The sequence below is a fragment of the Pan troglodytes genome, chromosome X, assembly GCF_028858775.2.
Source record: "Pan troglodytes isolate AG18354 chromosome X, NHGRI_mPanTro3-v2.0_pri, whole genome shotgun sequence".
Lineage (NCBI taxonomy): Eukaryota > Metazoa > Chordata > Mammalia > Primates > Hominidae > Pan > Pan troglodytes.
This window is the reverse complement of record NC_072421.2, coordinates 7,745,773-7,759,562: the sequence shown is the minus strand read 5'-3', so window position 1 is coordinate 7,759,562 and position 13,790 is coordinate 7,745,773. Positions and strand designations below refer to the sequence as shown.

General features: G+C 39.6%; 1 protein-coding gene across 4 annotated transcripts in view; it reads right to left on the bottom strand.

The window, feature by feature from the left end:
• Nucleotides 1-13,790, bottom strand: part of STS (steroid sulfatase) — a 205,907-nt gene that overhangs the window by 44,556 nt on the left and 147,561 nt on the right. For all 4 annotated transcript variants that reach the window (XM_063803877.1, XM_054676418.2, XM_016943073.4 and 1 more), the window contains one exon: nucleotides 3,239-3,376. In XM_063803877.1, the coding sequence (XP_063659947.1) occupies nucleotides 3,239-3,376 (138 nt within the window). The remainder of the gene's footprint in view (nucleotides 1-3,238; nucleotides 3,377-13,790) is intronic.

Below are 13,790 nucleotides of genomic sequence, written 5' to 3'. Positions count from 1 at the left end.
CAGGGGTCCCCTCTCCCTGCCCTGGGGCTCTATAGCCTTCCATATGTAACTTTCTTAAGTAACTATTACTCTCCAACCACCCCTAGAATTGTGATTGATGTACACGTCTCGTCCTCGGCAGCTGCTAAGCTATTTTGGAACTGAACAGGCACTAAGAGAGAGAATGAATGAATGGATGAACTAGAGCGTGGAATGCAGTCTGGAACTCCAGTCTTTAGGGACGCTGGCATCTACAAAATGAAATAAAAACAACTCTCTCCACACAGGTTATAGCCTTGTGAAAATAAGACTGAAACACCAATGAGATGGAGCAGGGACCCCTCTTAGGGGCCTGCTGGACTCCCCCAGGCAGGGAAATAAGGAAAAATCTTGAGTTCCTTCAAAGAAAATTCCAGGCACCTAGCTAGTTTTGAAAAGTAAATGAGCAACTGATAAGCAAGAAGGTAATCATAGAGTAAAACAATAGACAAGGAAGTTAGAGCCATAAAATGTTTGGTTCCCTGTAATAACTACAGATAACACTTTAACATATGTCCCATAGTTGGTTTTCAGAAAGTGGACCCCTTCCAAATGGAAAATGCCATCTGCTGGCACCTAGGCTCCAGGTAAAGAGGAACTGAGGACTGAACTCTGACTGACATTCTTTCTTCCAAATTTCTTCCCAAGGGGCCTGGAGGAAGCCACGCCCACAGGCCAGATATCATGTTTGTTTTTGCTGACCCCAAATTTTCAGACAAAGCTTCACTTCCTAAACCAATCGCAAATCAGGGAATCTTTGAAGCCACCTATAACCTGTGGGCGCCCTTCTTTGGGATGTCCTGCCTTTTTAGGTCAAACCAATGTATAATCTCCATGTATAGACTTATGACTTTGCCTGTAGCCTCTGCCTCCCAGGCTTTAAAAACCTTTGCTTGCAAACCATTGGGGAAGTGGAATCTTAAGTGAGAGAGGCCTCATTCTACTTGCTTGGAACCCTGCAAATAAACACCCTCCTTTCTCCCACTGCAAAACCTCGGTGTGGATGTTTGGCCTTACTGCGCTGGGTGAGTGGACCCCAGTTCAGCCCGGTAACACCAAGTCTTCATATATTAGGAATACATGTTTCCACTTTTTACTACTTTTAAAGTAACATGGCACACAGAGAAGGGCTGAAAGAGTGATAGCCTACTGGGGTTAATCCTGTTCAGATTAAACACACCGGTTCATTAATCAAACCCACATTACATATTGATCATGTGTCCTGCATTGAGCAAGGTAACAATGAGACCTAAAGGAAGGGGCTGGGAGGAGGTCTGAGCAGCCTATGAAGGTTGTCCAGATGCACCTAACAGGCATCTTTTTGTGCTAGGTGCCAGGTAACAAAAGGTGTAGGAGACGGTTCCTGCCCATGGGTGCTCAGCCGGTCATAGGGCTCCAGATGTGCACACAGAGACGTAACTAGAAGCATAAGCCTTCATAAGCTACCTGCAGCCTTATGCTGAAGGGATAGACTACAGAGGACTATTTCTCTTTGCCTCAGGTATGGTGTAATCTGGCCTTACTGAGCTCCTTGCAGTTTGCAGAACAAGCTATTTGCTGCTTCTCCTTCTTTCCAGCATGACAAAAGAGAGCAAGGGGTTGGAAGAGCAGGAAGAGACAGAAGGGGAAAGAAAGCAGAGGCACAGACCCACTGGTGACCTCCTTTCTAGCCGTGTCTCCTTTGCAAACATTCCTGGGAACCCCTCAGCCAAGTGAGGCTCTCTTTCCCCTTGTGCCATTAGTATCTTGTGCATGCAAGTGTTAGCGCCCTTGTCAAATTGTACTGGGTCTTCCCAGGCTTCACGTCATCATCTACCCACCCACCTACCAGTTCAACATGACTTCCTTCAGGGCAGACACCATGTTATATATTTACTGTTGTGTCTGGCCCAATGCAAGACACACAGAAGATAATCAATATTTCTAAACAAATTGATAGATAAAAGCATTCCCTATATCATCCTTTCACATCTTTGCAGGTAAACTGTGATTCACCCTCCCCTTTTGGTTAAGGCGTCATCTCTTCTTGTACCTTCAACCCATATCCACTGCAGATTTGGCTGGGGAGTCCTAACCATTAGCACAAATACACCCTTTTAGGTATCATATCACTTTATGAAATGGGCCACGTTGTGTGTCATGTAATGTCTGTCATATAAGATAGACATTAGATATGTCTAATGTATATAGACATTAAATATTAGCTATGTATAAGTACATAAGATATGTCTAAATGTATATATTAGACAATATATATGTCTATCTTATATTGGCAGAGCATACACTATACAAGCCAGTAGCTGGGTCTCATCAAATATCTCCAATGACTAGCATGATGCCCAATCCACCATGAAAGTGGCTCAGCTAATGCCGCAAAAAAAATTTTTGAAAAGAAGTGTTAGCTCAAAATACTATTGTGGGTTCACGTAGGCAGAATAACGGTCTCCCAAAGATGCCCTCGTCCTAATCCCTGTAACCTGTGAATATGTTACACCCCATGGCAAAAGAGACTTTGCAGATTAAGTTCATGATCTTGAGATGGGAAGATGATGTGGGATTATCCAAGCGGGCCGAACGTAATCTCAAGTGTCCTCATAAGAGGGAGGCAGGGGTGTCAGAGTAAGTGAAGGAGATGAGATTATGGAAGCTCAGGGCGGACACAGACACGGAGGTTTGAAGACAGTGAATTGTTAGCTTTCCACATGGAAGAAGGGGCCATGAGCCAAGGAAAGTGGGAAGTCCCCAGAAGCTGAAAAAGCCAAGGAAACAGATTCCCCCCAAGAGCTTGTAGAAGGCCCTACAGACATCTCAATTTCAGACCAGTGAGATATCCATCTTGAACTTCTGACTTCTAGAACTGTAAGTTCATAAATTTGTTTTAAGCCCATAAGTTTGTGTCAATTTGTTACAGTAGTGACAGGAAATCTACACATAGGGGTAGAGGAATTCTTGTTTTAATCAGTTACATTATATGAGGCTGCATTTACATTTGGAGATACATACTCTCATTCTAATGTCTTGACACAAGATGTGGGCTTTTAAATTCTGTGGGAACCAGAACAGAAATGGTCACTTTGGCCTTCTGACTGTCTCCATGACACAAGGAAGTCCTACCTATTGCAAAGTAGCAGAAGAACTATGGAAAAGCTCGAAAATCAAGAAAAAAGTGACCAGCGGATGAGCTGAGAGGCCAGAGCTTGTCCATCCCAGCATTTCTCACCTTTATAGATCCCATTACTTCCGCCATGAATTTCTCCTTTGGAAGACACTTCTTCTACATGTGCTCCCTGGTCCGATGTGAAGTAGATGAGGGTATCATTAGCCAATCTCAGCTCATCCAGAAGGTTCAAGATCTGCCCTGGAGGGGAAAAAGACTCCATTTAAAAATAATGCATATTCATAAAGCAAATGGAGATGGTTGCCCTACTCAGTGGGTGGCTAATTTCTCAAGGTGGAAGTAAACGTTCTTACATATTGGAGTTTATCCCAGCATGAGACGTGATGCAATCAAGACTGGCTGTGGCTGGCTTCTTAGAATAGACACCAAGATTCATTGACTTGAGTGCCATTTAGAAGCACCATTTGAACCTCTGGGTATCATGAAGTGATTCTGCAGGGAGACCTGAGAAAGTATTCTAAAAGTACCAGGTTCATTGATGGCGAGCCACTTGGAGGCAGGTGCCAGAAGAAAGAAGCTGAAAGGTTGTTCTCACCAGCTGGTGTTGGCTCTAAGGCTATAAAGAAGTCTATCATTTTTCTTTATTGGATGGGAAAACTAAACCAGTGATGTTCCTCTTATGTGAACAAATATGTATATAGATATTTTATGAGAATATTCTCTTTTAATACTTATGGTAGATACCCAAATCTAAACTATCCCTCACATGAATATCAATATTCCTCATTGATAGAGGAATAACCAGGAGTTATTCTCCAAGTCTAAACTGTCCATCACAAATATCAACATTCCTCCTGACCTCACCTTCTTTCCCCAGAACTAACATTGTATACCACCTCCAGATAACCCCTCAAAAAATAATAGCAACAACAATAATAATAACAATAATTGCTACCCTCTGTTGAGCACTGTCTACATGTAGAGAATTTTATGACATATTATCTTGTTTAGATCACACTGAACCCTATGAATAAATGGCACTAGCTTCATTTTATGGGTAGAGCAACAATGCTGTAAAAGGCCGATTTGTTCAAGTTCAGATAGTTAGGAAGTGGAAGAATCAGAAAGTAAGAATTAAATCTGATTGAAAACTCAAAATGCTCAAATCCTGAACAGGTGAATAGATAGACTCAGTCTTATTCAAAATACATAGCTGCTGTCTTATTCAAAAGAATGCAGGACGAGAATAAATGAGTATGGGACATAGATTCAACAAGATTAGCCAGGAGTTAATAACTGTTAAATATGAGTGAAGGGCATATGGAGGTTTAACTGTACTATTTCATTTCTGCATATGCCTATAATTTTCTGCAAGAAAAAAACAGAGGAAAGTTGAAGTTTGAAGAAGGAGCTGAAACATGGACTTTCTGATTAGGAAGCTATCACCCAGCTCTCAAATCAGAAGACAATGATGGGCAAACTAGAGGTAGACAATGTACAATTTCCACAGGGCTCTACATGGTCATATGCTGCTGATTTAATTTAATAAGTCAGTGCATACTGCTAGGCTTTGACTGGTATATTAGAGCCTGACTCCATTTCTTAATGTTTGAGTGCTAAGAGTTTTTAAGCCTCATCTCTCCCTCTTCTGCTCGTGCCACGCAGGCTGATAAGAAATCCTGGGCGCTCCCTCCTTCGCCGCCGGTGGGAGGTTGGAACTATGCAAGCCCCTGTCTGCATGCAAGAGACCCTTATCCCAGCCCCAAGTACTAATCACCATAACAGCAGAATCCGTTTCTTTTCCGAGCTCTCTCAAGCTATTTTTTGTACTGGTTTAGTAACCTGCTGTATTAGTCTGCTCTCACGTTGCTAATAAAGACACACCCGAGACTGGGTAACTTATAAAAAGAGGTTTAATTGACTTACAGTATCACATGGCTGGGAAGGCCTCACAATCATGGCAGCAGGCAGGAGAGAGAGCCAGCCAAGCGAAAGCAGAAACCCCTCATAAAACCATCAGATCTCGCGAAACCTATTTATTACCATGAGAACAGTATGGGGGAAAATCTCCCCCATGATTCCATTATCTCCCACCGGGTCCCTCCCACAACACGTGGGAATTATGGGTGCTACAATTCAAGATGAGATTTGGGTGGGGACACAGCCAAACCATATCACCTGCTCTCCTCAGAAAGCCACATTATATGAGTAATAAGCCTTTTCATATCCTCTTAGTGTGTGCATGCTGTCACTGGTCTAGACATGGGAATCAAATTTTGGGTGGGCTCTTAGTCACACTAGGATGTCCACAACAACTGATATTCTACAATGGCCGCAGGCATCCTCTGCAGTCGAAATAATTAAATATAGGATTTGGAATACATCCTATCCAGCAGGTAGATCACACACTGCAGGGCCAGACCCTTCGCTCCAGGTTGCACTCATACCTACTTGGTCCCGAAAAGGGGAAGGAGAAGGACTGCAGAGTGAGATGCCCATGGAGGTGGCAGAGATGATTTCTGATGCAAAAGCAACAACCAAGTCATTTGTGGCAAGGCATATTTTTGCTATTTGATTGCAAGTGCCACGGGCTAGAGTATGTTCAATGTTTCTCAATTTTTAACTCAAATGATAAACATTCCCAGAACCCACACCATATATGTAAATGTCATACTCAGAACCAAAAAATAAGACACCCGAGGGCCATTTTAGCAATTTGTCTCCCATGATAAATCATGATCAGGCAGACATTTATTATGGTGTTATCTGGTGCAGCTAAGCAAACCACCTGTGCTCTCGGGCTTGGGGTTGTTTGGCTGAGACACTAATTTAAGCCTAATTACTTTGAAAATGGTAATTAGCTTAATGAGTTGAAATAGAAGGAAACAATAAGGTGCTATAACCCCCGTTTATACTTTGAAAGAAAAATGCCCCCTTTTGCTCATGCAACAACCTCTGTGTAAAATAACACAGATTAGGCAGGTAGCAGAGGACTTAGGAATTTGCTTCCGTGTATTGTAGTTAGTATTTAGTAAAGGGCATATGACCATACACCGTCCTTTGAAACAAAATTCATCTTTCTATATGTAGAAGTATCTGCACAAAGAAAATGCTGCAAAGAAATTTCCTATAAAAATGTGTCTCCCATAATAATTCATGTGCACACAAAAACCCACACACAAATATTTATACCACGTCTATTTATAATCGTCAAAACCTTGGATGCAATGAAACTGCCCTTCAGCAGTTGAATGGATAAATAAACTGTGGTACATCCAGACAATGAAAGATTATTTCAGAGCTAAAAAGAAATGAGCTATAAAGCCATGAAAAGCATGGAAGGATCTTAAGATATTTCTAAGTGAAAGGAGTCAATCTGAAAAGGCTACATACTGTATGATCCCAGCTATGGGACATTCTGGGAAAGGCAAAGCTATAGAGACCTTAAACAGATCAGTCATTACCGTGGGCTTGGGAGAAAGGAGGGATGAGGAGGCGGAACACAGAGGATTTTGGGGGCAGTGAAACTACTGTGTATGATCCTGTAATTGTGGATCCATGCCATTATACCTTTGTCCAAACCCACAGAACATACAACACGAAGAGTGAACCCTAACGGAAACTATGGACTTCAGTTAATCACAACTTATCAATGTTGGCTCAATTGTAACAAATATACCACATGAATACATAATATATATAATAAGGAAACTATGTGCAGGGGAGAGTGTATGAACACTCTTTACTTTCTGTTCAGTTTTTATGTAAACGTAAAACTGCTCAAAAATAGTCTATTATTTTTGTTGTTTTTGAGACAGGGTCTTACTCTGTCTCCCAGGCTGAAGTGCAGTGTCACAATCATGGCTCACTGCAACCTCTACTTCTTGGGCTGAAGTGATCCTCCCACCTCAGCCTCCTAAGTAGCTGGGACTACAGGTGAGTATCACCATGCCTGGCTATTTTTTTTTTTTTTTTTGTATTCGTTGTAGAGATTGGGTCTCAGTTTGTTGCCCGGGCTGGTCTCAAACTCTTGGGCTCAGGCAATCCCCTTGCCTCAGCCTCCTTCTGTTAATTTTTTAAATGCCTTTCAAATGCAGTTTTGACTCCTAGACTTCCTCATGCATTCATTCAACATGGATTTATGAAGTGCCCACCTTACACGGGCTGTGTGCTAAAGGCTGGGGTGTCACAGAGTTTTTCAGGGACAGCTCTTATCCCCAAAGCCAAGGCCAGCTACATCCTACTTACAGCTTCTCCTCTTGCCTATTTTTAACTCCAGACAAATTTACAGCTGCATTTATTATGCAGATTCTCTCAACTGAAATATCCTGCATCCTTCCCCATCTTAATACTTCTCCCTGGATATCTCCTCCAAATTCCAATATTTCAAATGACCATGATATTTAACATGTCCTCATCAAGTTTCTTCTTCATTGCCTAGAGTGATCACTTTCATTAAAGTGCCCTATACAACTGGGCTGGGATTAGTACAAGAGAAAGTAGCTGAGGCTGCCATGCATGTATGCATGGTAGAATATTTAGCTCAACTTCCTGAGAAATGGTCAGATTTCTAATTTCCTTTTAGCCCATTCTTTCCCAAAAGATAGTCTGGATCCCATACTACTCAGGTCTTAAGCCAGAATCTCATTTGTAAATCCCAGAGCCCATTCGACATTCAATTTTTTATAACATTGATCCTACAAAGGTCTAACATGTTTCCCTCCTAAACACTGTGAACGGAAATCTCCCATGAGAACAAATGCTGCTGTATTATTTTTGCTTTCAGAGCAATCTATTATAAATTAGAGGTCTGCAAATATTATTTCTCAGGAAGGTTCTCAAGATATAATGACACTGATTTATATAGAGTGATAGTTTTGAATTGCCGATGGTGAGCTGCATTATAGCTTGTAAATGAAATGTTCTATCTCCAAAGCTTTCTCCCTTTGTTTTCTGAAGGAAACAAATATAGAAAATAAGCCATTTCAAGAGCACTTTGTTATTTAACTGGAGATAACAAGAACAAGCTTATCAATGTGAGGGCTTCCTAACCAGACCTTTTGCAGTCCCAAAGAAGAAACCTTGGAAATGCAAAAATCTGGCTCCTTCCTCTGTCAAGTGTGGATGTGGGTTGCAGAGGAAGCCTAAATTCTAGAAAGTTCTGTCATTCCATTTATTTAGCCCACAAACAAGCACTAAGCTACTATTAAGAGTCAGGCACTGAGCTACAAAGTGCAGAGAGAGAAGGGTTTCAAACATGAAAGCAGAATTCGAGGTCTTAGGTGAATGAGGTGCCATAGCATAGGACTAAGTGCTAAAGTTCTTGCTTCTAGGTCCTGACTTAAGCAGAGTTGGTTTGAAACCCAAGTCTCTGGCTTCTCACTGGGATCCTCTGCCACTAAGTCAGAGGTGATAATGGATAATAGTAGGGGGTTGCTGTGGAAGAATGAGGAATTCCACCCAAAACACTTCATCCTGGACTGGCCGTACAGGGAGTGCTCACTGTTCCTTAACTTTACAATGGAGTTAGAACCTCAGCTTGCCTCACCAAATCCTTGTCATTTTAGTTCATTTCGCTTTGCCTTTTCTTCTACAAGGTAGGTACACTCAGACAGAATACTGGAGCAAAGTGCTATGAAGTCACTATATATATATGAAAGTTATACTTTTGGAAGCATTAGGCTCATTAAATATAACATAGATATGTTTTATATTATATAACACACACACACATATATGTATATATGTTTTATATTATATACGTGTATATATTTTTATATACACATATATAAAATTATATATTTTATATGTATATTATATGATAAATTTATATAGAATGTTATAATTTTGTAAGTATACATGTAAATTATGTTTTATAATTATATTTCTAAATTTAATTAATATAATTATATCTTTATTATCATGTTATTTATATTTATATACTTACATATAATTCATAATTATAAATTTTATAATTATATATAAAATGATGCATAATTATATATAATTATATATAATTATATAAAATTTATATATTTTATATAATTATATATTTATATATTTATATACTTTATATATAAATTTTAATTATACAATTTATATAGAAATTATAATTATATAAATATATACTTATATATGTTATATACATATAACATAATTATTATAAAATAATTTATATATAAATAAAATATATTTATTTATATATAAATATATAATTATTTTATATAATATTAATATATAATATAAAACATATGTGTTTTACTTTTATATCACATATGCTAGATAGATAGGTAGATATCCCCTTAAACAGGCACCCACTGTTAATAATTAAGAAAGCCTCTTCACTTACTCAGTGTAACTCCAGGGCACAATGGTACCCTAAAGTCTCCCTGAAGCTATGCTGGTGAGCAAGTTACTCCTACATCTGACCAACAGAGATGGCGAGACTCCAGTATTTCAGCTAAAGCTAGAATTTTAAGATAGATAAGAGTTGCAATAATTGTACCACCTGGGGGTGGCTATGACTCTCTGCTGGCCATATAAAATGCTAGGTGTTACTTCAGGGATGTGGCCTTTGGAGCGTTATTCTCATGGTCTCCTGAACCATTTGTGGAGTGGCACAGAGATATTCTGCTGTCGCTAGTCCCAGAAAGGGAATTCTTTGTTAGGATTAGAAGTAACACCAATGTCCCATACATCAGGGTATATCTGTCACTGCACAAATAGGTGTATCATCTCCAGTTTGATACAATGTCCATTTCATATAGGTGAATTCAATCTAGTACTTCTTCCTGAAATAAATGGTCAAGATTTCCAAAACTGTAGTCCTGATCTCCTCCATCCATATGGAGCTCAAGGGACCCTTCAGATCAGACATTGGAAAGCATATGATTTATCTACAGTATAAAATCAAATCTAAAAGTTTACACATAAAAGAAAAATAGTATAGGACCAAAATAAAAAGGCATAAAGTTGATAATCTGCATTTTGTATGTTGGTTGAGATACAAAAGTGATGTGCTGTCTTTTGGGGGGTTTATTAAGGAAGTCTTTCCTACCTACTCAATGTAACTGCAGGGAATATTGGCGTTTGTATGGCTTTTCCCTTTTTTTCAAGAGAAGAATGCAAAATGGCATAATAGTTAAACAGGAGAAGTTGTGCTTTGCTGTACTCAACATGGATCTAATGCAACTCCTGCATAAAAGGTCATCTGGGATTCAATCAGTCAAATGCCAAGTGGACAGCAAGGTCTAAGGAGGGCACTGGAAATGAAACTCTTGCAGGAGAGTTGCAGGAACCAAGGAACTGGGAGGCAGACGGTGAACTCCAGCACATACTGTATCTACGTCCTGAATAACAAGAGAAGAGTGGCTCCTATCTCCCCTAATGACTGAGCAAGAGACAAGAGGCTCAAACTTCTGCCATGGGCAGTTTATGTTAATAAATGCAAATTTGTCTGCCTCAAATAGATGATGGAGAATCATCCTCTCTGAAGTTCTTGGATTAGAGGAGAAATTCCTCTTCGACGGTGATGGGTGGACGTACCCAATGCAAGATCTTCCCATTCAACTAGTCACTACATGCATTAATTTGTGTATCATCATGCTTTTTATTAATTTACTCACTTTCACATGTCATAAGTTAACATAAAAATTTCATTCAAAACATGTTAAGAAGACATCCCTAATCGTTTTTTAAATAACTATGGAAAAGTAAGCAAATGTGATATTCAGAAACTGATTAGATTAACTTAAACAATTTTTTAAAGAATTCTGCTGGCTGAACCAAACTAACACACAAGACCTTGTACTTAGCATATAGGTTTCATAGTATAGTCACCTTATATACCAATGTTTCTTGAATTTCAATTGGCTAATTCATGACCATGCTAAAATGAAGGTTCTGATTCAGTAAACCTAGAGTGGGGATCTGAGAATTTCTAAAAAAAAAAAAAAAAAAGCTCTTACATAATGCTGATGGTACCTGCCCAAGAACCACACTTTGAGAGGAAAGGTTACCTGCGACTAAATGCTTAATCAATGTTGACATATAAAAAGAGATGGCTGGAATTTCACAGTTCTCAGTAACTATGCTCATAATGAGACTTGGCTAGTTTCAGACAATTTGACACATAACTTTCAAACATAGTAAATAATCATACTATGCATATAATCGGAATTATTAGGGTACTTAAAACATGGAAAACTGTAAGAGTGCAATGTCGCCATTCTACAGATAACCCTGTCTTCACTTGACTGGGTTTCCCTCTTTGGTTTGTTCCTGAGTTCATATTGTCCCCTGGTAATTAATTCTTATTTTGTGTTGTACCTGGTTGTTGTGATAATGTTGTGATTTCCTCCATTAAACCCATCTTTGCCCTAATGGCAGTCGTAATGTGTGATTTACCCTCCTGCACTTGCATCTGCTCTCACCATCTGGGATGCCTTCACGGCTCTACTCCACTATTTTCTTGGATTCACAATAACTTGTGTGTTTTCCAGGGTGTTGCATTTGCTGGAAATAATTTAAATAACTCCAACTTGTTCTCACATTCATGGAGCACACCACTGTTTTCCTGCATAGATGGGGAAAAGGTGCGGGGAAGAACAAAGTCATTGTACCTGTTCTGTGGAACTATACTCCTTCCGGTGTCTGGGAGAAGACCCAAAGTCAGCATGCCTGTAGCTCAAGGGAAGCCACTTTGGACATCGTTTCCATAGGGTTATCGACATCACAATAGAGTGGTTTCCCTGAGCCATGGGCATTCAGACTAGCAGGACAGGTTTTGAAAGAGCAGAGTTCAAAGTGAGCACACTGTCTTTCAATTCTTGATCCAGCAATGCCATTGTATTTCCTGGACTTTCTCTTCTTGCAAAGATAGAGATTGGGTAATCGGGTACAGCCATTTGCTGTTTGGTATGGCCATCAGCTGAACTTGCCCTGGGAGGTAACCCAGCCTGTGCCATGGAGTAGGAGGTTGCACAGATGCTCATTGCATCATTTCTATGACAGAAGTCAATGCAAAGCTCTGGACACAGATCAGCCAGAACTTCTCCAGCAATATCCAACTGGAGGTGCAACCTTAAACCTCCAGACTGAGCCACAAGGGAGGGAGGACTGTGAGTCGAGAATGGCCAGAGGCTACGAACAATGGACTAGGAAACAAAGCCCTTCAGAATTCTTCATATTTATGATGCTCTACCACACCATCGAGACTCACGTTCATGCTACAACTAGGTCTTTGCATTGGATTTTACCATCTCTAAAGCTGAAGATACAAAATTGAAAATGATGTTTTCCTTTGCTGACACCTTGTACATCAGTCACAGGTCCAAGCCTTTCTTTCCACTTGAATTAAAACATGGACAAGTTGATTAATGCCTTGGTAAACTCATCTTTTATGTTTTGCAACCTCCTTAATCCATGCAACCTTCAGTTTGCCAGTCACAGCTTCTTTGCAATATCCTCCTAACTCCAGGGTGATCTGTTTGCTTTATGTGGGGACTTGCAGTGTTAGTCGAGAGAAGCAGTTCTTTCCCCAAGATCCTTAATACCAATGCTATTGGTGGGCCCTTCTAGGGACCGTGGGTCCTACCAGAGATACCTTAAATATAAGGTGAGCTAGTAATAAAAAAGATAAGATGATGCAAATATCTGCTTAGTTTTCCATTATAGACGTTTTCTCATCTATGATTTTTCTACTCAATGTAATGGAGGTATAGGCACATTTTAAGCAAAGATGCTTTACACATCTGTGGAAAGAAGAGTAATCATAAAAATAATGATAATAATAATGATAGCAGTTACCATTTATTGAGCCTGTCTTGCAAGCCAGGCACTATGCTCACTACTCTAAATATATTACTTCATTTAATCCAATTAATTAATTCAATTATTTCAAGCAGGCTGAATAAATTCATGGAGGAGGAATGTTCCACTAGATTTTTTTGACTGAGCTATAATTGGGCCATGACTTTAAAGCAACAGGTATTCAACTCTAGTTCTGACCCCTAATTTTGACCTCACTTTTCAAATATACACATTGGTATTCAGTGGAGTATTATTTAGAACACAGTTTTAACTCAAACTCATGGATTCTAATGTCGTTCCTTTCTATGCCTTGAAAGACTTAATTAGCAAAATTAAATGTGCTTGGAATGGTTAGATGGCAGAAAAAGTATTACCCAAAACACCCTTGTAGTACCCATAGCTTCTACTGTCCTCCACATCCCTTGTTTAATTTTGAACCCAGATATCTTTATAGTATCTGAGGCAAACTCAAGAACTCAGGACTTGATGGAATACTAGAATACAGGAGTGAGAAGAAAACTGTCAGAGGCCATTGGTCCAAACAGGCTTGTCTTATACACAACCTGCAGCTCCAGAGCAGGAGACTCTCCCCAGCAACCAGGTAGGTCTACTGTCTGAATTCAATTCACAATCCAGAACTCTTCTCATGCAGCCAAGAAGCTCTATAGTGTAGTGGCTGTTGGGCAATCCTGACACAAGTTGCTCAACCTAACCAAATTTTGCTTTGTTGCCTTTAAACCAGAGGTGATGATAAAAGTATCTTGTAGCATAGTTGTAGGGATTACATTAAGTAATCCATGTTTAGACGCATGACTAAGATTGTGCTTAGAGATGTGACTAAAAT